Source organism: Podarcis melisellensis, assembly GCF_964234715.1.
Source record: "Podarcis melisellensis genome assembly, chromosome: 6".
Classification (NCBI taxonomy): Eukaryota; Metazoa; Chordata; class Lepidosauria; order Squamata; family Lacertidae; genus Podarcis; species Podarcis melisellensis.
In genome coordinates this window covers 95,985,367-96,009,968 of record NC_138538.1, presented here as the reverse complement: position 1 = coordinate 96,009,968, position 24,602 = coordinate 95,985,367, and the positions used below count along the sequence as shown (strand labels likewise).

Sequence of the window (24,602 nt, the reverse complement as noted above, 5' to 3'; positions counted from 1 at the left end):
AATACAAATGTATAGCGTGAAAGAGGCCTGAAATTTGATTCTGTTCACATTTAAAGGCGAACCTACGGTACCTATTTTGCACTTTCTGAAACAATGCACAAACTGAAACACAGCCATCCTTTGAAATTTGTGTAACTCTGAATTTTGCACCACAGCAATATGTACAAAAATGCATATGCTAGCGCAAACTGTGCATTAAATGTGTATATAGCTGAACGTAATATACAAAAATGCATCATATTAGGGGAAATTGTTTTGCAAAAATGTGCCTAGTAGGCAAAATGGCAAACAATAATGTTCATATTAGGAAAAATTCACACTACAATGCTGATGGATTTTCATGGAGACTTAAAAACAACAACAACTCAGACTGATGTGGATATGTGAATTGAACTTAAGGCTGGAAAAATGAGAGACTGAAATAAACCAGAACTGACAGGTTTGTCCCTAATGTTAAAATAATGCAAATTCAAGAGGATGTATTTTAATTGCATTGGATCTGACTTTTACCCAGTCCCTATAGGAAAGCCAAGTGTGCATGTCTCTGTGTACATGTGCCTCCCCCTTTTCTGCCTGTGTGTGGTGAGTACGTCAGGGTGGGAAGTAACTAAATATTGCATGGAACCCATGGATAGAGTGGCTGGATTTGACCCATGGGAGACCTGATTCCAATCTCAGCTAAGTCAGGTGCCTTCTGAGAGACACACAACTCAAACTCCACTTCGTAACGTGTAAATTTGAAAGCAAGCTCTTGCTTTTAGCTCCCCGTTTGAATCCACCAGAACTTGGTTTCTCCAGCTAGAGTAAGAGACACAGACATGCCTTTCTTTTTCCATCCCTCTAGCCACATCCATCCTTCTGAGGAGGGAGAGAGAAAAACCTCAGAAGGGAACCACCCAAACATATCCATTGGTCCTTTCATCAGGTCCCAAAGAAATTTAAACCCCAAGAGGAGAGGAAAGGCATTGCCAGGCAAGTAAGAATAAGTCCATGGCCCTGTCTTTTCCTTTCACTAGGTGCCAACTGCATCAGATTCGACTGCTTGCCTGAGACCAGACGTGCATCTCCAAGGTAAGGAAGCCTTTTCTTAGAAAGCTTATTGTCTTTTCAGTGTTACGGGTGGTAGGATAAAGCAAATAACATGCAGGGTAAAGTCAACGTATTACGTGGTCTCAATTCAAAGAGTAGAAAGTCTTTGCTCAGCATGTTACAAGTACAATTCTCAGCCTACTACTCTTTTCTAAGCGAATGCTTTGCCTCAAAATGATTTTGCCATTAATAATTTGAATGTCCCCAGATAAAAACATGTGGCATTGGGGTATGTTTCTCCATAAACTCTTGTCATCTTAATTACAAGACAATTACTGTAATAGATTCTAATGAATGATAGCATTTACTTGTGGTGAATTCTAGAGGGGTAGCCAGTCTTGAAACCTTAAAGACAAATAAATACTACAGCATAAGCTTTCATGGACCACATCCATTTTATCAGATACAAATAATTTATTTGGTGACTGGAAGTTCCAATCTGAAGTATTTTCATCAGTATATTAATATAGCATTGACCTAATGTAAGAATACATGTTTAGCATTGAAGTGTTTCATATACATGTACTAAGTAATATTTACAACAGCTTTGTAAGGTAGATCAATAGTACTCACCCCATGCTGTGGATTGGGTACTTTGATGAAGAGAATAGTGGTTTCTTTAAGGCAGGAGGAGGTCCCTGGTTCACATCTTGCCTTTTTCACAAACTCAGTAGGGTTTGGGTTGCTTTTTATGTTTTGTTTTGCACAATTTTATTCTATGGTTCCCCCCCTTTTAAATTCCAGTTTTTGCCCCATTAATTTTCAAAATTGCTGAGCAGACTCTGACACAGGTCTGTGAAATGGGCAGTGCAGAACTAACTTACGCTATTATACCGGGGTTAGAAAGGTTCCTTTGCATTCAGTTGTTCATTAACAATTGGAAAAATTATAAAACAGTAATCCAGAATGTTAGGATATGTTTCAAAGCAGCCTTGGCTTTTAGGTTCATTTTGATTAGAGCAAGAACTCCCATTTATCCTTGGCAGCAAATGGGTCAGTCATATAACAACTGTGCCAGTGCATAGGGCAATCATCATCTCTGACTTTTTTAGAACCAGGAGGACCCACCCAGAAAACTTGCAACATGATTGGAGAGACCAACTTTTATTTTTATATTTATACCAGCAGGCCTCCATGAAGTCCTCAGGTCAGCAACAACGTGCTATATAAAACAAACAAAACAACAAAAAAGTGGCAGTGATCCCTTTGGTGCAAGCACTTTAGATCAGGGTGCAATTTATTTGTGGATTCCAACAATCCACTGAAGATCAGTGGTAAAGGGGCTAAGGGAGCCACAAGTGTTAGAGCATATGCATCTACTCAGAAGTAAGGTAAAGGGACCCCTGACAATAAAGTCCAGTTGCAAACGACTCTGGGGTTGCGGTGCTCAACTTGCTTTATAGCCCGAGGGAGCCGGCGTTTGTCCGCTCCGCAGACAGTTTTCCCCGGTCATGTGGCCAGCATAACTAAGCCACTTCTGGCACAATGGAACTCCAGAGCAGCACACGGAAATGCCGTTTACCTTCCCGCTGGAGTGGTAGCTATTAATCTACTTACACTTTTTGGGGTGCTTTCAAACTGCTAGGTTGGCAGGAGCAGGGACCGAGCAACGGGAGCTCACCCGATCGTGGGGATTTGAACCGCCAACCTTTTGATCGGCAAGCCCTAGGCTCAGTGGCTTAGACCACAGCGCCACCCACGTCCCTCTACTCAGAAGAAATTTCTCTGAGGCTCAGTCTGCAAGCCTAGCCTTACTTACATGGGGCCTAAGCCCAACTGAATTTAATAGGGCTTATTTCTGAGTGGAGAGGCTTAGGGTGGGACTGCTACTCACTGAATAGTGGGGTTTAGGATTTGGAGTGAACCAGCTTGTTTCTGGTTCAACCCCCCCCCCCCTGCAAGTTTGCTCCTTTAAATCCTGTCTCTCTCGTATTCAATAGCAATGTTTTCCAAAGTAGCCTAGCAGATTCTGAGACAACATCTGTTAAAATAGGCTGATTTTTAAATATCTCAAGTCAAACCTTCTTTCTCTCTTTAATGGTATTAGTAAATTATACATTTATCATCTAAATTAAGGGAATTATTCTTCAAATCACAGTGATTTGCAAGTGTGTGTCTACATTTATCAGTCTACCTATATGCTTTCTCCACTGACAAGTTCCAGGGAGACAGAACTCACCCAGTGTTGGTTTCCTGTAGAAGGCGGTCCATGCCACTTACCGTGTTTTGTAGTATTTGAGCTTGTTCATGAATACACGTGTTGAGCATAGGTACAAGTGTAGCTAAATACTCCATCAACCAAAGACCACTGTTCCTACATTGTCTCCAGAGAGACAGCTAGCACTCTATAATGATTTAGAGCTCAAACTAATTTCTTTCTCTGTCTCTCTCATTCTCTGCACATTCTTTTTCTTGTGTCTAGACACCTAGATTACATCCATTTTAGCCAATGGGGAGCTGCTTTTTCTGCATTCTTAGAATCATAGAATTGCAAAGTTGGAAGGGACCCTTAGGGTCAATCTAGTTCAATGCCCTGCAATGCAGGAATCTCAACTGAAGCATCCATGACAGATGCTCATCCAACATCAGCTTAAAAACCACCAAGGAAGGTCCACCACTTTCTAAGAGAGTCTGTTCCACTGTCAAACAACTCTTATCATCAGAAAGCTCTCCCTGAGATTTAGTCTTGTAGCTTGAAGCCATTGGTTCAGGTCCTACCTTCTGCAGCAGGAGAAACAAGCTTGCTCCAACTTCCACGTGACAGCCCTTAAGATGTTTGAAGATGGCTATCATATCTCCTCTTTACCAGGCTAAGCATATTCAGCTTCTTCAACTGTTCCTCATAAAGCTTGGTTTCCAGACCCTTGATCATCTTCGTCATCCTCACTGGACACTGACAAACTGGAACGTGTCCAGAGGAGGGCAACCAAAATGGTCAAAGGCCTGGAAACGATGCCTTATGAGGAACGGCTAAGGGAGCTGGGCATGTTTAGCCTAGAGAAGAGGAGGTTAAGGGGTGATATGATAGCCATGTTCAAATATATAAAAGGATGTCACATAGAGGAGGGAGGAAGGTTGTTTTCTGCTGCTCCAGAGAAGCGGACACGGAGCAATGGTTCCAAACTACAAGAAAGAAGATTCCACCTAAACATTAGGAAGAACTTCCTGACAGTAAGAGCTGTTCAACAGTGGAATTTGCTGCCAAGGAGTGTGGTGGAGTCTCCTTCTTTGGAGGTCTTTAAGCAGAGGCTTGACAACCATATGTCAGGAGTGCTCTGATGGTGTTTCCTGCTTGGCAGGGGGTTGGACTTGATGGCCCTTGTGGTCTCTTCCAACTCTATGATTCTATGATTCTATGATTCTATCCACCTCTGTACGCATTCCAGTTTGTGAATATCTTTCTTAAATTCTGGTGCCCAGAACTGGATACAGAAAACTTAAAATTTGGTTCCCAAGGAAACATATCACCTATAGTTTCCCTAGCAAAAGATGTGGCTGGCTACTTCGCCATGGACTGACAAAGAACATTTGCAATCATTCTGGACCCCTTAGCCTCTTTCTGCCCAGAACTCCAATCTCACAACAATATGCTACACTGAACTCTTAATTTTGTTGAATTTGGTATTCACAATTCTACCTTAATGCTGTAAATGTTTAAAACTCTGGAGATAAACTGGAGCATCTTGATGGTCATTGAAGAGAGTCAGCCCCAGAAGTGAAAAGGTTAGATATAATGGACATTCATGAAGTTGATCTGGTGCTCATCAGTGCTCACATGTGGCTGACAATATTCACTAAATGATGGATGTGTACTTTAAGACGCATATTTTGAAATAACCTCTGATAAATAATATCTCCAAGAGCTCACATGGGCAAAAATGCAAAATTGCACACAAAGAGAGTAATACTGAGTTGATGAAAAGGGAGTTTAACACATTCAAAGTAAAGTTTATAAAGGAGATTTGTGTTCTGAAAGATCAATGTCTGATTTAAGCACACACACCCTCAGCCCACATGAGTACTTATACTTGGTTGGATAAACTTTACACAGGAAACAGTGCTGGAAAAGAACAGCTGAGGACCACGGCAGAGAAAAATAAAGGCTTTTTCATCCCTTACAGTCAATAAAAGAAATGTTTGGGACCCCCCCCCCATTGAAAGGCTTGTGTGCAGCCACTGAGAGGTTTTTTTGGGGGGGTGGGTGGTAGAGGCATTAAATGGTTTTTCTTAAAGAACGTACATAGTCATTATTGCAGACTGCTTTTTAAACTCTTCTCGTCTTAAGAAAATGGGCTGCCTTATGTTGCAGGGGGCTGCTGGTTGAGAAATAGATATCAAAAAGCCCCTTTAGTGCATGGAAGCAAGGGGTCAGGCAGAGAGCCTGCCTTGGAATGCAGGATTCCTGGTGGTCAGTGGTGATTCCTTGCTTTCTTTAATTGCCCCCCCATAAAATAATAATCGGGGAGATGCTTCTGGCAGGTTAGACAACAGGGGTTTCCTTTTTCTCCTGTCTTCAAATCTGCTTGTTTTCTTGTTCCCTTCAAAATCCCAAAACAGGAAGAGGAAACATACATATTTTCTGGCTGGGAGACAAGTGGCCGCTGTAACAAAATGTTGTATGGAGTGTTTCTCTTCAGTGCTTCATTCAGCCAGTCATGCCCTCCTGCAGGACACTCCATCCAGGCCACCACCGCACCACAATCACCTCATGCCGGGCTTGCAGGCAGCATGGGCAAGAGTCTCTCTCCCTCCCTCTCAGGCGGGGAAAGGCCGATGGAACTCATAAGCTAAGCAAAATCCCTTATTTTGGCTGCTGGTCCAGTATTTTCAAATCTGTAAGTTGACAGCTATGTAAACGGCGTTTCTGTGCGCTGCTCTGGTTCACCAGAAGCGGCTTAGCCATGCTGGCCACATGACCCAGAAGCTGTACGCCAGCTCCCTCGGCCAATAAAGTGAGATGAGCGCTGCAACCCCAGGGTTGTCTGCGACTGGACCTAATGGTCAGGGGTCCCTTTACCTTTACTTACCAGAATTGTATGTATACACGGGTGGCGCTGTGGTCTAAACCACAGAGCTTAGGGCTTACCAATCAGAAAGTTGGTGGTTTGAGTCCTTGCAATGGGGTGAGCTCCTGTTGCTTTGTCCCAGCTCTTGCCCACCTAGCAGTTTGAAAGCACGTCAAGTGAAAGTAGATAAATAGGTACCACTCCGGCGGGAAGGTAAACGCTCCCTCGGCCTATAGAGCAAGATGAGCGCCGCAACCACAGAGTCGTCCGTGCCTGGACCTAATGGCCAAGGGTCCCTTTACCTTACTGTCTTTCAGATGTAAGTTTCTAACATAGTTTACACAGTGCATTGCATTAATGCACATTACAGTTCTTTTCCTCTGTAACATCGGAATCAGGAGCGGGTGGTCAAGCCCTGGCCTGATGCCTGGACTCCGTGATGGGCTGGATGAGGGCCAACACACAGTAATATCAAAAGTAATACTATTTGTGTTGGCTAGTAATACACCACTGCTGAGCTGCTAACTTATTGCGGGGTCTGGAAGAACCTTAATAGATCTTCTTGTTAGGGAATTCTTTCCTGCTATAATTCAGTGCAATATTTTCCTTTGCTTTTACTTTCACCCCTGTTCCTCAAGCTATAGCCAGTGATTCATTGAGATCGTTATGCAATGGGCCATCCTTCTTCCAGTGCCTCTTAAAAATAGGAAATTACTGGATGCTCTGCCTCCAGGAATAACCAAAACTTCTTATTATGCTGTTTAAAAGAGCTGCGTCCTGGGGCTTTACTCTGAGGGACTGGCCAACTCGGCCAACCTGGAATCAATTTGTGGCCCCTGGATAGACTTTAATTACAAGCAGAGTCACCTTTATGGCTGAGAACGGCACCCAGGAGAGAGCTGCAGAAATGTGTTGTGTCTTTTTTTAATGCCTCTTTTTGGTCTGGCAGACTTTTAACACAAATACTGCAAAACAACATTTTGGACAATCCTTCCTGAGGTTTATGGTGACAGTTTGGGGGAACTTAAATGCTACTTTAGTCGAAAGCTTTGACGCAATCTTCATTTGATGATTTGCCTGGGAATGCCAGGGACTGGAGCACTTGCAGAGATAGCTAATTTCTGTGGCATTTTGGTAAGAGGGGGGAAAGTTTGGAAAATGAAATAGCAGAGATGTCCCTTGCATGACAGGTGGCCAGACTAACCGCAGGCTTTGGAGAATGGCTGTTTCAGCAGAATAGTATGTTAAAATGGGGGGGGGGAGGGAGGGAGGGAGATATTTAATCCTACTGTTCAACACTGGAACTCCTGTTCGGTTACAATTTTCATATTGAATCAATGACTTGCTTCCATAATAAGAAGTGCCAGAATGATTGTCAACAAGAATAAAATGCAGTAATAAAGATACACAAACATATTAAAAACATAAACAGAGTAAAAACGTTCAGTCATTGGTGCTGCTCAGACACCCAGGAAAAGGAAGTCATTGATGAAAGGGTGGGAAGGCTGACTCCAGGTGGTCCTCCCTGGGGGGTGAATTTCACAGGTGGAAAACGCCTACAGAAAAGAGTTGCCAGCCTCTCCACCTCCCTCGGTGGCGACACGCAGAAGGGCCACAGATGACAGGTTCATATGGGCGAAAGGCAGTCCTTTAGCTATAGGGGTTCCAAGTCATAGAATGCTTTAAAGGTCAGAGGACTTATAACTTTGAAAAGAAGTGGACATTAGAATATTGCCAGCATTTCATAATGCTATTTGTTTTGCAGTTATCATATTCGTTTTGGATTTGTCTGCTTCAAAAAAATCTATTCCTAGATGTGACTAGGTGTGACTGTTCCTGCTTCCACAGTGGTAGCAGTGCATTAGAACAAGTTAATATTACATTCATTTTTCTAAGCAACTCTTAACTGAAAAGTGAGAATTTCCTGCAGCTGGTGGTTTGTTATTCATTCTTACAAGTGCACCTGCATGTAGTGAAGGCACAACCGCAGGAAACAGACATCACTTTCCCCTCTGCTGGGCTTTGATACTGACGGTTGTCTGGTGGGGAGAAGGATGTGCGGAGGTAAGCAGGGTGGGGAAGGGTTTAGAAGCCCTTATCTGTGCACCCCGTATACTCTTAAATGTGGGTCCCCTAGTCTGCATTTTATATGTGATTGGGAAGACTTGCATGGTAGGTCTAGTGTTCATAGAATCATAGAACTGTAGAGTTGGAAGGGGACCTGAGGGTCATCTAGTCCAACCCCCTGAAATGCAGGAACATGCAACCTTCCCATGTGGGGATTGAAGCTGCAGCCTTGGCACCATGTCCTAACCAACTGTTCTGTCCAGGCCGTTGTCCCGTCTTGATCTGCTCTCATTGGTAGGCCCCATAAAACTACCTGAGACCCTGGAGGCAGTGGCGTAGCGTGGGCTGTCAGCACCCGGGGCAAGGCAAGTAATTTGCGCCCCCTAACCCGTGGATTTGCGCTCCCTAACCCTAACCCCCAGATGTTGCGCCCGGTGCGGCTGGCCCCCCCTGCACCCCCCATGCTACGCCACTGCCTGGAGGGCCACTGTAGTACATGAATGACAGCCCACTTAGAGGTAAAATGGACCCAGTGCATAAACTGACTTTTCATTTGGTACCTGTCTGCTCAAATGTCTGATTGCGTCTCTTTTATTTAGGCACAGTTCACTTCTGTGCCTCAATAACGTTTAATTTCAGAGCTCATAAGAGTAAAGCATGTCACAAAATTTAATTAGTAATTAAAATAATTAGCTAATTTAAAGCATGTCACAAATTTTAAACAGCAATTAAATAAAATGAATTACCTAATTTAGCTAAATGTAAAAGGTGCCTGGTTGAAGGATGTGCTTGATGTTCTGTGCAAAACACATCCAAATGAAGATGGTTTTTTTTTTGGATAATGATGCAGGTCACAATCCACCAAAACTGTGCTGGAATTCTTGTATATAGAATTCGAATCACCTGCAATTTTACACAAAGGCTGTGTGCACACCACACATTTAAAGCACATCCCTGTGTCAAGAGTCCTGGGAACTGTAGTTTGCTTCTCACACAGCTACAGTTGCCAGCACCCTTAAAAACTACAGTTTTCATTCTTCTTTTTGGGGCGGTTGTTTTAAAGTTATGGTGTGTACACAAACAAAAGATAATATCTGGTTTGAATGCTTTTGATAAGAGGTAGAAGCAATATTGTCACGCAGGTTTTGCTTGTTTCTACCAGAGTTTACTTGCAAATTTTATTCCACCTTCCTCAACTTACACGATACATTACTTGTGTTTGTGTTTTAAATTGTTTTATTCATATTTTATAGGAAATAAAATAACACTCAACATAATCGCAAAAAGACAAAATAAAAGTTTAAATACATTTCAGACAACATTGAGGCCACCATTTCAGAAGTGAATTAGGACAGATATCAGGATACGTTTATGAAAATATCACACAATTTAACTGGAGTTTGACAAGATCCAGTAGACGAACACAAAATATGACCTTGAGTTATGTGCTCAAGAAACATATTTTTTGCTAGTCAGTAATATAAACAATAAAATGGCGTTTTAAGCATTCTGACGTGTAAATAATTTTTCTGATGCCAAGATTTGGCAGAATTAACCAACCTAAAAGTAGCTCACATCTTATGTTTTTGCTTAAGATTACATTCAGGGTGTGTTTCGTGATCTAAAGGAGGCAAAGTCAGACTAGTGCAGCTATAATTCTTAACATAAAGGTAAAGGTAAAGGACCATTAGGTCCAGTCGTGACCGACTCTGGGTTTGCAGCGCTCATCTTGCTTTATTGGCCGAGGGAGCCGGCGTACAGCTTCCGGGTCATGTGGCCAGCATGACTAAGCTGCTTCTGGCAAACCGGAGCAGCGCACAGAAACGCTGTTTACCTTCCTGCTGGAGCGGTACCTATTTATCTACTTGCACTTTGACGTGCTTTTGAACTACTAGGTTGGCAGGAGCAGGGACCAAGCAATGGGAGCTCACCCTGTCACAGGGATTCGAACTGCCCACCTTCTGATCGGCAAGTCCTAGGCTCTGTGGTTTAACCCACAGCGTCACCCGCATCCCTAATTCTTAACATAGGCACCAGGAAATAAGGATTCATAGGAGTGTGCTATAAGACACACATACACTGGTCAGCCTCTTTGGTTGGGAGGTACTTTTGGGCTCCTGACCTGAGAACCTTTTAAAATTAATTTATTCCTTGTAGTTCTCTGGTTAACTAGAAATAAGTTCAAAAGTCTTTACTGGAATAATGACTATAGCGAAATCAAATTATGGATAGTTGTACAAAGCTCTAAATTTAAAGTAGCATTTAATCGCCACTTGGTAACTGGCCCACAATGTCCTTTTGGAACATTGTTCATCTGAAGCAGCTGAATGCAACTCATCAGATGGTAAGCAGGAAACTCTAATCCAAAAATTGCTTCACATATGTAGTAATCTAGTTTGTCAAGGAAGGGGTTTAGTTAGGATAGCCTTCAGCCTATGTGCCAATGAGAGTTCAACTGTCTGCAGGGCTGGACTGTCGTGGAAAAGCTACATTGCATGACCTTACTGCATGTGTAGATCAGCTGTCAGACTATGAATTTCCAGAAAAGGGCTGTCTGGATAATACCTGTCCTGGAGTATTTGCTTTCATAATAACACTTCTTTTGCTCTTTCCAAATTAGCCTTACGCATTTCGTAATAATAACAGAAACAAGATGATATTTTGGAATTTCCTTCTGGGAGTTCTGCTGCACGACCCTCTCCAGGGAGCTCTGGCACAGCTGCCGACTCAACCGGAAAACTGCTCTGGCAAAAGTCAGATCTCCTTCAGTCACTCATACAAGATTGACGTGCCCAAGTCCTCTCAGATCAAAGTGGACCCAGACCCACGTCCCCTCCAAGATGACAGTCACACACTGCTGTCGACTGGTGAAATGCATGAGGGCGAGGAGCAAAATATTATATTCAGGCACAACATTCGGCTGCAGACTCCCAAAGGTGACTGCGAACTTCTAGGCCAGCTCAAAGCTTTGTTGGAAAGGCTGGAGAAGATAGAGTTGGAAGTGCGACATCTGAGGGGGATCTGTAGTCCTCAGAGGTGCTGTGGCAGAGCCCAAGGTAAGAACCATGTGTGATGACCACAACTTGTGACTGGCTAAGTCAAATGCAGCCCACTAGTTATGTTTTGTGGTCTTTTGGGTGGTTGACAATCTCCCCCCCACTCCATGTTTTTGCAGCCTCAGGGAAGCAGTAAAGCCAGAAGACCTATTGAATTCTGCGTGGCCTCTCATTTGTGTGGCAGATGGATTCAGCTTACTGCGTCACAGTTTTTGTACTGGAACAGTGGGCTTTAATGCTATAGCATCTGCCATGCACTTTTAACTTCCCTCATAGTGTACAAAATACGCAGGATTTCAGGGTAATATACCCAATATAGGCCCTGATATAAAGGGAGAAATCCTCACAAGTAAGGTAAAGGTAAAGGAACCCCTGACTGTTAAGTCCAGTCACGGACGACTCTGGGGTTGCAGCGCTCACCTCGCTTTACTGGCCGAGGGAACCGGCGTTTGTCCGCACACAGCTTCTGGGTCATGTGGCCAGCGAACCAGAGTAACGCACGGAAACACCATTTACCTTCCTGCCGGAGCGGTACCTATTTATCTACTTGCACTCTGATGTGCTTTCGAACTGCTAGGTTGGCAGGAGCAGGGACAGAGTGACGGGAGCTCACCCCGTCACAGGGATTTGAACTGCCAACCTTCTGATCGGCAAGCCCTAGGCTCCGTGGTTTAGACCACAGTGCCACCAGCATATAGCAATTGGTAACTCCATGGTTGTGCTCTTACTAGGATGCTTTTCATGTTCGTTGTCTTTCTAGTTTTGGCTCTTTGTCTCCCTTATTGCTTCTTGTGGTTCTATCTCTCATGTTGGGCAGAAGTTTCATCCTGCAGCGGCCACGGAGTTTTCATCCAAGAGATTTGTGCCTGCAACTGTGACGAAGGCTGGGAAGGCCAGGACTGCTCCCGCCCTACCTGCCCAGGAAACTGCAATGGTAACGGGCGCTGTGTTGGCGGCAGATGCATCTGCAATGCACGTTATGCCGGCGAGGACTGCAGCCAGCTCCTGTGTCCTGAGAATTGCAGTGGAAATGGGGTCTGTGTGAATGGCGTATGTCACTGCTACAAGGAGTTCATTGGTGAGGACTGCAGTGAGAAGAGGTGCCCCAACGACTGCAGTGGGAATGGATATTGTGACACTGGCGAGTGTTACTGTGAGGACGGCTTCATTGGGCTTGACTGCTCTAAAGGTAAGACACAAACGCTTTTTTGGATGGAGGCACATAAGAAGGGAGAGGTAGCAGATCATATAATTTAGTGCAAGGGTTGGCAGCCTAAGGCCCATGGGCTGGAAGCGGACCACAGATGCCATTTAACTGGCTCATGAGCCGCCCCTGAACCGAGCCGCCCACTCGGCGAGTCCCCATGCACTGCGCTAAACCGGCACAGTGCGGCATGATGCCTCTCTTCCGTGGCTCCGGAAAAAGCTTCTGCACATGCCCAGACACAGAAAATTGCTCCCGCACAGGAACGATTTTCGGTGTCTGAGCATACGCGGAAGCGGTTTTCGGCACCGTGGACATGCACAGATGTGATTTCCGGCATCGCGCTGCGCTGGCCCAGCCCACGGAGTATCTCCACGGGAGTGATCCGGTCCATGCCTGGTAAGCCTTGCCTACCCGATTTAGTGGGAGCCTTTAAGAATTGAGCCACCCCATATCTGCTAAGCTCTGTTACGTTGTGATGCCGTGATAGGAAGATGATTGGAAGCGCATCATCACAATCCATTAGGAACAGTGAATTGCATTCTCCAAGGGCTGGTTTTGATATAGCCATCCATGCCTGTGAAGTAGGCTTGGGGGAACCTGAAGGTTTGATGAAATATATAAAACAATATCCCCCGCAAACACCCCCCCCCAGGTAAGGGGAACCCTTTTCTCAAAACCAGGCATATGACTGGGCATGTTCAGTGGGTGTGGGATGCTGGTTTACTGTTGGAGGGGAAATGGAAAGGAGAGACTTGGATCCCGAACTGAAGCTCTACACAGGGCAGCAACGTTTTTGTCCTGGGTCCCACTCACCACTCCTTACAAAATGAAGCAAAACCCAGATTTGGCAATTCAGGATAAGCGATGGAAAATGTTCACAGCATACGTTGCACGTTCATATGAAAAATTCATTTTGTGCACAGTGTGGAATTGGGTTTTGGTGCTGGATTAATTTGTTCTATGTTAATAAAAATTAACTTTAATGCACATATTATGAACAGGCTTGGTTAGGCACAACACTTTGTAGAGATCCTATTATGTTCTAGGCTGACTGCTTACCAGTTATGCATCTTACTGTTCATTAATTCCATATTAATATGCGGAATATTTGTTGTAAGATTGGTGTGTGTGGAATAAAGAGAGAGATAAACCAGAAACACAGAAATCAAGACCCCACGTTAAGAGCAGTAAATTAATAAAGCAACAAGGATTTCTTTTCCTTAGCAATATTTTTGGATTGGGGTGGGCTGAGTGATGCAGAGAGCTGATTAGCCAGACAACAGGAGATTGACAGAAATGCCTCCAGGAGCCCCTCTAAATTCAAAGGGAAGTATTGTATAAAATGTATGGGGGGCAGGAAAGAGTGTGCAGCTTTGAGAGTTGGGGGGGGATATATATATTTGCTTGCTATTTTCTTTGACAGAGGGATGCGGGTGGCGCTGTGGGTTAAACCACAGAGCCTAGGACTTGCCGATCAGAAGGTTGGTGGTTTGAATCCCCGTGACGGGGTGAGCTCCCGTTGCTCGGTCCCTGCTCCTGTCAACCTAGCAGTTCGAAAGCACATCAAAGTGCAAGTAGATAAATAGGTACCACTCTGACGGGAAGGTAAACGGCGTTTCCGTGCGCTGCTCTGGTTCGCCAGAAGCGGCTTAGTCATGCTGGCCAAATGACCCGGAAGCTGTACGGCGGCTTCCTTGGTCAATAAAGTGAGATGAGCGCCACAACCCCAGAGTTGGCCATGACTGGACCTAATGGTCAGGGGTCCCTTTACCTTTACCTTTTACCTCTTTGACAGATATGTGCCCCTATTGCTCTAGCACAAGAGCCTCCACTGGTCTTTGATACAAGAACCAAGGCTCTTGTTAATGTGGGGTCTGAGAGATGAGTTGCTTGTTTCCAACCATTAGACACAGATATGTCAGAGGACATAGGACATAACTGAAGTACCATAGGTCCTTGGTGTTCTGAGAAGTAGGTGGAGACCAAATAATTGGAATTATGACTTGGATCATTTCTGGTTTAATCATACTGGACACAGCTTAGAGCCCATTGGATGGTCTGCTATATTTGATATGTTGTTGGTGATGCCCAGGTTGTTGGTACCGGCACTAATTGCTGAACAGGTAGAAGTGGCGTAAGTAGCAAGCCTAAGGTTGCAGTCTGTCCTGAGCAAACCCATCCCCCCTCCCCGGAAGCAGACACACAATTGGAAGTTTATTTCTTTATTGGCAAAGCACTCCGTTATAATCAGCTCCCAAGGTGAAAGAATCACACACACTGCTCCTGCTAAAGTAACTAGCTGAGCACCTCCTTCTTCAGACCTGTGCTCTGGTCCCAGCAGTTGGAGAAACTGTGCGCCATGCCTCCTCCAGCCCATGTAAACCCCTACTTCTGACATGGTACACTCAAGCAGCCAGGTACTTCTCCTGCATGGCTTCTTCTGCTGCTCCCTCCTTGTCCTTGGAGACACTGAGTGAAGGGACAGAGGAGATTCTCTGGGGCCATCTCTTTCACCTATTTCCCTCCCCTGCAGCTCCCCCGCCTCCTTTCCTCCCGCCTTGGACTGCCCAGCCTCTCCCCCACCTCACAGGTGACACAAGAACCATGCAAATCAGTGGCCCCTTTCTCTGGATCATCCGCCCCTCCGCCCAACCTTTGGTGTTGTCCTACCTGTCCTTAACTCAGTATTGCACCAGTTGGGTCAACCAAGAACAACCTGCTCTGTGCTGGGCAGCAAAAGGGGGAGATTCAGACAGGAGACACGAGAGCACAACTAGGTATCATGGCCATGGGACTCAATTGCAGAGATGTGAGGAAGGTGATTAAAAGTGCTGCATGGCTGGGCAGCAGCAGGGGGGAGGAACTGAACTCGTGTGTTCATTCCAAACTGTTTTTGGTTATTTTTTTCACTCAAATGTGTTTCCAATCTGCCTCAGAGTGGTTATAATAAGCAGTTTGGGGGCAGAAGCAGTGTAGTTCAGCTACCGTGCCCTGCCTGCTGCCTTTTAAACCCTCCTCACCACCGTTTCAAAAGGATTCAGTGACACAAATCCAAGTTTGGCCCCAAACTATTTTTCTTCTTTCCTCCTCCATCCTGTTCATCTATGAAAACAACTCTCTCTGCATTGTCTCCACTTCTTGCTTCACTACATTCAAAGCTTCTGCACGTTCCTTTAAAGGTTGGGAACGATGCCTTGTTGAACCTACCTGTCACATGAACTGAAGAATGGGCAGAGTCTCCTCTTTGCATGAACACTATAACTGCAAACAGTGACGGAGGAATTTGTAAGTTTAGGCAATGCTAACATTTAACTGGCAGTAATGAAAAGGGGAAATAAGAAACCCAATTTGTTTCAAGGGAAAATCTCACTCATGAATGCAAATTAAAATTATTTATCATTCTACTTGATGTCATGATCATTACCTAAGCAATTGATTTTTGCCCCAAATGTGTTAAATTATTGCCAATTTAGATAACATTTGAAATTCTCCATACCACAGAATAACCATTAATTTATCACCAGGAATAAGGAAAATATACTACATTTTAGGCACTATTTTTATAACTAGGAGCTGTAGCCAGACTGTAAAACTGTTAAAAGTAGCATCTTGATCATCTACCTGTTCTTACAATGCCAGGCTTGGCTTGATGAGATGAGAGAACGGCAGAAAGCCAGGAACAGTAATGTGTTTACAATATACACATATTGTATGTGTGATTTGTTGGTAATTGCTTCAGTATCAACCACCAAGAGATGTTTCGAGACTGATTTTTTTGCTGTTAGCTCAGAATTCAAATACTGGCATTGTCTTCGGCTGTAGTCATAACAGCAGAACTTAAGTTGTGGTCACAGCTCTGCATTCATACTGCAAAAGCTTCAAAGCAATGACGTTGACTACTGCTTTATTGTGACTTTAAATTACGGTGCCATTTACAAAATTATGGAGTTGGTGGCCAAGACATTTAACCAAGTGGGCTGGCAATGCAAAAGCATGTAAAGTTAAGGTTTTGTTGTCAACGCTCCAGCCTACAGCACCATGAGCTAAACCACAGGGATGTAGTGATCACACACACATCACTGGCTTCTGGCTTACCTTGCATTTTCTTCTTTGTGTGTGTCTGCATTTTGAAAAATCTATATAACCTCCGTAATTTGCTAATAGAAAATGAAAACACTGCCAGATCCAATGATTGGTCTCCCACAGTTTATCTATTTTTGCATGAGGATGTGGAAAAACTGATAGTGCAGCTTAAGAGTTGCTAGATTTTACTAGACTGCGAACCCTCATTTCACCTTCTGACTCACAAAGCCAACTTGGCACACTGTTCCTATTAATGAATGTAATACAGTGACAGTCTACAGCAGTGTTTTTCAACCTTTTTTGGGCAAAGGCACACTTGTTTCATGAAAAAAATCACGAGGCACACCACCATTAGAAAATGTTTAATATTTTTTTCTTTAATGGCAAACAAAAATGTTGCGGACCGTTCTCTGCTCAGCGGGGGTCGATCCGCTGATCCCCGCTGAGCCGGCGGATGACAGCTCCATCTCCGCACTGTGTGCGGAGAGGGAGATCTCAGAGCCCCGCTGCTCTCTATGGGGAATCGGATGAGAGCGGACCGCCTGTCCGCTCTCATCCGATCCCATCCAATCTGATCCCCACCCAGGACGGATGGAAAATAGGGTGGACATAGTCCGGCGCCCGCCTAGTGGGCGAAAATGTGACTTTTTTTTTTAAAAAAAAAAATCTTTCGAATTTTTCAATATTTCCCACGGCACACCAGGAAACATCTCGCGGCACACTAGTGTGCCGCGGAACAGTGGTTGAAAAACACTGGTCTACAGCACTGGGGAATATACTCTTGTTGAACTCACTATTTCATCCCTTTGAATGATGATGCCCTCTTCTCCCCCTCCAGTGCTTGCTCCCCAGAATGCACGAGTCCTCAAGACCACAGAAGATTCCCTGGCCATTGGCTGGGATAAGGTGGTGGATATGGATGGTTATCTCATCAGCTACTTTCCTGTTGGGTATGAAGCCTCTGTCAAGCAAGTGCGAGTGTCCAAAGATCAAATCACCTATGAGATTCTGGGTCTTCTTCCTGGTACAAAGTATATTATTACTCTCCGCAATGTAAAGAAGGGGATTGCCAGCGACCCAGAACTCCTGCAAGCCAGCACAGGTAAGAACACTAAAAGCAGTCCTAAATTATGTGGTGCTTGGTTCACACCAGCAGATTGCAAAGGGAAAACTTTGAAAAAGCGATTCAATTCAGGCATGACTCCAACCTTGCTTAAAGATTGCTATGGTTTTGATGCGGTGTTGAAATTTACACATTATGATTGTCGATTAGCTGACAAACTACAGCTGAAAACTATGGTTTGAAGTCAGTTTAACAACCATGATTTGTGCTCATTACTATTTGGTACGATGTCTAAATTGGAAAAGCATTGCACCTGAGTTGGAGTGCCACTCCCAACAAAAACGTAAAGCAGACCATAGCAACAAACAGTGGCTTGCTTGTTATGCATGCTTAAACTCAAACCATAGTTTTGGTATAATGTCTGACCTGGTACTATGACGGAAGTGCATAAAACCATGCACAACACAGTGAAAGTTGATAGTGAGAAGTTTTTCTTCCTCTTTCACAATACAAGAACCCAGGAGCATCTGATGCATATGAATGCTGGAAGATTCACGACAGTCCAGAGAAAGTACATATTCACACAGTGCATAATGGTTAAATTATGGAATCTGCTACCACAAGACATAGCAGCAAATACCATAGATGGCTTTAAATAGAGTTTAGGGAAATTCATGGTGGATAAGGCTGGCAGACGGCAGCTACAGTTTCACCTCACTGTTGAAGGCCATGCATCTCTCTGAATGCCAGCTGAGGGGAAGCCCAAGTGTGGAAAAGTTCTGCAGCACTCAAGTCCTGTTTGCGGACTTCCCAAAGGCATCCAGCTGGATCCAGCAGGGCTCTTGTGTTCTTAGGAGTTAATGGGGAAACTGCTGGCCCAAATTCCCTCTCCCTTTCCCTATCTGCCTTTCATCTAAGCAAGTGCATTACAACCAAAGTTCTGTTATAATTACTGTATTCCTTAGAGAGCAAGGGGATTGATTGTAATAATGTGCTGTTTCAGCTTTGCTTTCGATTATTCTCTCTTTTCTAGAGGTCTCTGCCATTGGTGCTATATGGGTGACAGAAGAGACAGATAATTCCCTGGAAGTGGAGTGGGAGAATCCTTCAACAGAGGTGGATTATTACAAGCTGAGGATCAGCTCTTTGCTCCGGCCAGGGGAGGAGAAGGAGGTGCTGGTCCCTAAAAGCAGTGATGCCAAGAGCAGATATGTTATCACTGGTAAGTGGTAATGTGGTAAGTTTCTTACGATCAGGAATGAGGTCAATGAAGAAGATCTGTTGATTTTTCTCACTGTTAACTGGAAAGAGAACTGACATTTGGTTGTTTATTTAGGCCCCATCTGCACTATACTTTGAAAGCACTACCATACCACCAACCAGTCACAGCTTCCCTGCAAGAATCACGGGAATTGTAATTTTGTTAAGAGAGACCCCTATTCCCCTCAGAGAGCTACATTTCCCAGAGTTCCTTGGGAAGACGGATTCAGTGTTAAACCACTCTGAGAAATGCAGCTCTATAAGGGGAATAGGGGGTCTCTAGATGTTGTTGGACTTCAACTCTCACCAGATCCAGCCAGCCTGGCCAGAGGTCAGGGGTGATGGAAGCTGTAGCTCAGAGTCAGCATGGCGTAGTGGTTAAGAGCGGTGAACTTGTAATCTGGTGAACCGGGTTCGCATCCCCGCTCCTCCACATGCAGCTCCACATGTAGTGGTTAAGAGCGGTGAACTCGTAATCTGGTGAACCGGGTTCGCGTCCCCGCTCCTCCACATGCAGGCTAGTCACACTTCTCTGAAGTCTCTCAGCCTCACTCACCTCACAGAGTGTTTGTTGTGGGGGAGGAAGGGAAAGGAAAATGTTAGGGTAGTGATAAAGCGGGATATCAAATCCAAACTACTATTCTTCTTCTTCTTCTTCTTCTTCTTCTTCTTCTTCTTCTTCTTCTTCTTCTTCTTCTTCTTCTTCTTCTTCTTCTTCTCAGCAACACATGAAGAGCCATAGATTACCTGCCCCTGGCATAAAATAAAATAAAAATATGCTTATATAGGTCTAGGCATCTGTATTGAACATGGTCTCTAAGCAGTTTTTACACAGTTCTGATTTATGTGCATTTAATAATAATAATAATAATAATAATAATAATAATAATAATAATTTTTTATTTATACCCCGCCCTTCCTGGTTTAAAAACCGGGCTCAGGGCAGCTAACAGCAAATATAAAACATTGATTAAAATACGACTTAAAAACAGCATAAAATACAACATAAATGCATCATCAACGTCAATAAAATTCAGAAATTCAGGGGTCATTTTAAGGAAAAAACCCCCCAGTCAAATGATCACCAGGGCTAACTGGCCAAGTTGGTCCTACAAGGCCAGCAAGGAGACCAGGGAAGAGTTTAAATGTGGGGTTCCAGAAGGGTTTCTTCATTAAAAAAAGGAAAGGGAAAAGGGAATAGAGGATCAGGCTAGTTCAAATTGAAGGCCAGGTGGAATAGCTCTGTCTTACAGGCCCTGCGGAAGGAAATCAAGTTCTTTAGGGCCCTAGTCTCGTGGGACAGAGCATTTCATTTATGAGCTACAAAAGTGTTATGCAACATTTTAAAAATAAAAACCCAGCCCAGTGTCATCTGTATCCAGCGTTAGCCATGATCGGAGTAGACCCACTGAAATTAATGGGCATGACTTATTTAGGTCCACTAATTTCAATGGATCTGTCTGAATAGTAAGCACTTAGATGGATAAAACCAACTGAAAACAGGACAACACAGAGCTGCAGGCCTCCAGCAAATAAATGCCTTTTGAAACAAATGTGTTTCCCCTCCAGCTGGTGACACAAGTGTTGCAAAGAACAACCATTAGGGGATTTCAGAGGGGAAGCCCTGCAACTGAGTCTCAGGGCTGATCTTCCCACATGCAGATCAAAGCCTCCTTCCTCTGGGATGGGTTTCACTGTCTCACTTAGAACTGTGAAGAGGAGAGATGCAGCTTCCCCTTCCCCTCAGATCAGGCTAGACAAATCCTGCATGCAACAAAGGAAGGGCTTTGAAACACATCTAGTAGGGAATACGGAGAGAAATCAAAGATACAGCTGTGTCTCAGAAGAATTTACCTCTTTCTCTTCTCTTTATAGGCCTGAAGCCAGGAACCCAGTATGTCATCACCGTCATATCTATGAAGGATGAGATGGAAGGGAAGCCGTCCTCTGTGAACGGCTGGACAGGTATAAATCTAGGGCTTTGGTGACATCATTCCACAAGCACAGCTGCTACTGGTTGTCACAATTGCCGTAGCAATTGCTCATACAGTGTGATCCTTTGAGCCTTCCAAAGTGTCCCAATTACTCTCTCCAGGTGTCTCTCTTCACAGTTAACTAAAATCTGTGTACAATCAGGACATGAATGGGCAGGGAGAGTGGGATCTCACCCCCTGGCACCACTTCAAGCCCCTCCATGTTGTTTGGCTATTCTGCACAAAGCTTCTGTGCACAGTCTCTTCCATTGCCAAGGACAGTGTCTGTGTGCACCATGCAGCTGGTACACACAGAGGTTCTGTGTTCAAGACAATAGACCAATGTATGGTGGCTGAGGGTGGTGCCTGCCGCTGCAATCCCAGTTCTCCTCTCTGTGTTAATTGTAGACAGAGTTTAGTCGTTTGCCCAGAGCTTGGGTTCAGAAGGGTTTGCAACATCTCAGCATGGGCTCATCCACACTTCTCCTTGTCCCACTGCCACCCCCCCCCCCAGGGAAAACCACTCTTAAGCTCTCAATTGGAGCAAACAGCAATTCTCCAGATTGATGTTTGCTCTGATTTGTGAAGAGGCCATGATAGATAGATAGATAGATAATACTTTATTCGGCTATAAGCCCACAAGGTAAAACCAATCAATCAATAAAATAGCATTTTACATTCTAAAATATCAACTAAAATATTTCAACGCATAATCTCCTTCACATTACATACAATCTCTAGATGAACCGTATTGTGGCCTTGAATATAAAGATGGTGCATAGAGTTTACTAGATTTTTAATAGTCATGCAGCATTCCATGAAGTCTTTTATATGAAAGAACTGAAATCAGGAATCTGGCAACCTGTAATGTTCTATAAGAGTCAATGTCCTGGAGTAGATAGGCTAGATGTAATTCAGGTGGTTTAGCAACAGTTTCCAAAATGATTGAACTCAGAATCCTTGATCGGGGAACAATATATAAAGGACAATTAAACAAGATATGATAAAGGGATTCTATTGATTGGTTGTCACATGCGCATAAAACAGAGATTTTACCGTTAGAAAATCTATTGCTCAGCACATTTGAGGGGAACACATTAAATCTGGCTCTAACAAATGCAAATCTATGCGACGCAACCGATAAGGTAGACAGATATCGAGGTATCTGGGACATAGATGTAATGCCCTGATTTATCGGGGAACATGTACCTCCACCTGTAGTAAGATTTTGTTGCAAATCAACCTCCTCCAATCTTTGTTTGATGACCTTTTTAGCCGTAATTAGATCTAAATTTAGTGTATCGGAAGGAGAGATTCCATAAGACAACAGTTTGGAATGGATTTTTGTTGCCCATGGGCTGGTAAATTCATCTCTCCAAAGGCACTGAATAAGATGGTAATTAGGCAATTTATGCCAAAGGGACAGCCAATAATTAAAGGCATGTCTCCACATCAGAATCTCTAAGGAGGGGGTCTTAAGTTCTAAGCGAATAGCAGAGTTGCTTACACAGGAGGGTAGTTTCAAAAGGCGTCTGAGAAAAAGATTTTGCAATGTCACCAGAGGCATGAGGTTTACAAAAGTGCCCCATAAAGGGACCGCATAGGCCATAGTTGCAACCACTTTTGCACTATAAACTTTTAAGGCGGATGGAACATGCATAGCCCCCTCAGTAAAGAAGAAGCGTAATAGAGCGTAGGTAAGGGCTTTTCCCTTATTTTGTAAGTATGTGATATGCTTCCATCCCATATTATGCTGGAATGAAGAGGCCATGAATTAACAGCCCTCCCTCTGCTACTGGAAATGTAAGGATTCATCAATGGAATTACCAGACCACTGTTTTTTCTCTAAGGAGGGCAGACCCGGCAGCGCCAGATGTTGCCTGCACCAGATGCCTATAGTTGGCAGCCTTGGGTTTGACTTTGGATCAGTGTTTTTGTTTACTCCTGCTGTCTTCAGAATTTTCTTGCCAGTGGGAGGAAGTCAGACTAGAGCACTGAAACTCTGCTTCCTCTTGGGCAGTAAATCATTGCTGTGGAATGTCCTGATTTTGCAGATGATGTGTCCATTTTAACAGTTTTGATTTGAACATGTTGTGCTCTGGGCTGGACATGAGAAGCACCATTTCTTCCTTTGTAGCTACAGCAAAATAGTTCCTAGAAACTGGGAAGGGAATCTGAAAGGCAAAATATATCAAGCCAACTGTTTGGTCTATATTGCCAAAAATACAAACTGTCCAGGGGTTTGGTTGTAAAAGCAAGAGCTGTTTGGATCCATGTGGGCTGCTCTTCAAGCTCAAGAAAGAGTGCACATTTTCTGTTACAAACTGTTCTGCTACACCGAAGCTAAGCACCCTATATAGCAATGACTGGTGTCAGGAAAAAGCTGCCACACACAATTAAAGTTCTAGAAGTTGCTTTGCAAGAATTGCACAGGTGCAACTAGAATTAGCCATGTGCACAATGCAACCACGTGGACAGGCACAGTTTGCACAGATCATAACAAGAGAATTGGCAGCCTGCTGGGAGGATTTTGGGTGCCCATTTTGGGGAAAGATTTCGTCCCATCATTCCCTGCCCATGTGATTAGATCATTTTCTCCCAGCCACATAGGAGCCAGTCACAGAAAAAAGGCTCCCATGCTGTTTGGGCAACAAGGCCCTGCATTAACCCACTCTTTGGCGCTTAATTGGAGCAAACATCAATTTGGAGTTTTAAAGGTTTGAATTTAGAGTAGGTTTTCGTGGGGAAAGCTCATAGCTTTAAATCTCAAACCATGCCTGGAAAGAGTGGAGAAAAGGTAGAGGCGGATGAACCCAGAGTGACTGCTTAAACAGCAGTGAAGTTGCCCCCCACCAATGTGTTTCCCCACCTGCTCTTTTCCCACCTAGCTGTTCACATCAGCACGGCTTCATTAGTGTCAGATCCATCTCTGTTAAACCAGGGTGCGTTGAGGGGACTGAGATGTCTTTACCCTATGCAAAGGTGTTCACACCTTGGCTAGAGACGAATCAGGAATGGCTTATGAAGTTGGTTTGAGAAATGACAACTCAAACAGCAGTATTTTAGAACAAAGTAAAAGATACACGCACACATTTTGATAAAGTCATGTGAGCACGGATTAGAAACCCAGCTCAGGAAATGCAGCGAGAGAACAGCAAGCAGCAGTGCGAATGTGCAGCCAGTCATTTTGCTGCCTCCTGGAATAGGAGCATTATAAAATGGCTCTAATCTTATCATTCAAACTCAGGATCATCACGGATGGGAACGTGGGAAGTCTTACTCTAGCACCACTGTGCAACTCTTTGGTTTAACATCTTTATTTTTAAAAGTATGAAAAAGTGTGAAGTATTTCATTCTTAAAGGTTGCTTGGATGGTTGACCATGGTGTAAGGTCTCTGTGAGTCATATAGCCCTGTTTGGGAATTCTGCCTGCATGTAAAAGCAATATGAGATCAGGAATGAGTGCAGTAACCTTCAAACACGCCCGCTTGCTGTCCTCTTCGGCCTCTCCAGCATGGAAGGGAGCCTCCTGTATTTATGGCGGCTCCCTGCCCAATTTAGACCCTTGACCTTCCCTTACACCAAACCACCCAGAGAATCTCCCCAGTATGGGAGGTCCCCACTTCAGAACTTTGCTCTCCAACCTGTGGAGTGTGACAGTCATGACACCAGCAGACTGGTGGAGGAGCTTCCTACACTTGTCTCCTTGCTCACATGTTGCTTTTGCATGCAAGTAGAACGCCTGAAGGGGGCTACTGTCGAGCTCTGAAAGGGTTCATAATATAGACAGGTGCTGAT

General features: G+C 44.2%; 1 protein-coding gene across 1 annotated transcript in view; it reads left to right on the top strand.

Moving 5' to 3' along the window:
* Positions 1–10,815: 10,815 nt before the first annotated feature.
* Positions 10,816–24,602, top strand: part of TNN (tenascin N) — a gene marked incomplete at its 5' end in the record, with an annotated part of 34,316 nt that continues 20,529 nt past the window's right edge. Inside the window, 5 exons of the mRNA XM_081915467.1 lie at positions 10,816–11,218; positions 12,036–12,407; positions 17,347–17,610; positions 18,605–18,793; positions 20,707–20,796. Of these exons, the coding sequence (XP_081771593.1) occupies positions 10,816–11,218; positions 12,036–12,407; positions 17,347–17,610; positions 18,605–18,793; positions 20,707–20,796 (1,318 nt within the window). The remainder of the gene's footprint in view (positions 11,219–12,035; positions 12,408–17,346; positions 17,611–18,604; positions 18,794–20,706; positions 20,797–24,602) is intronic.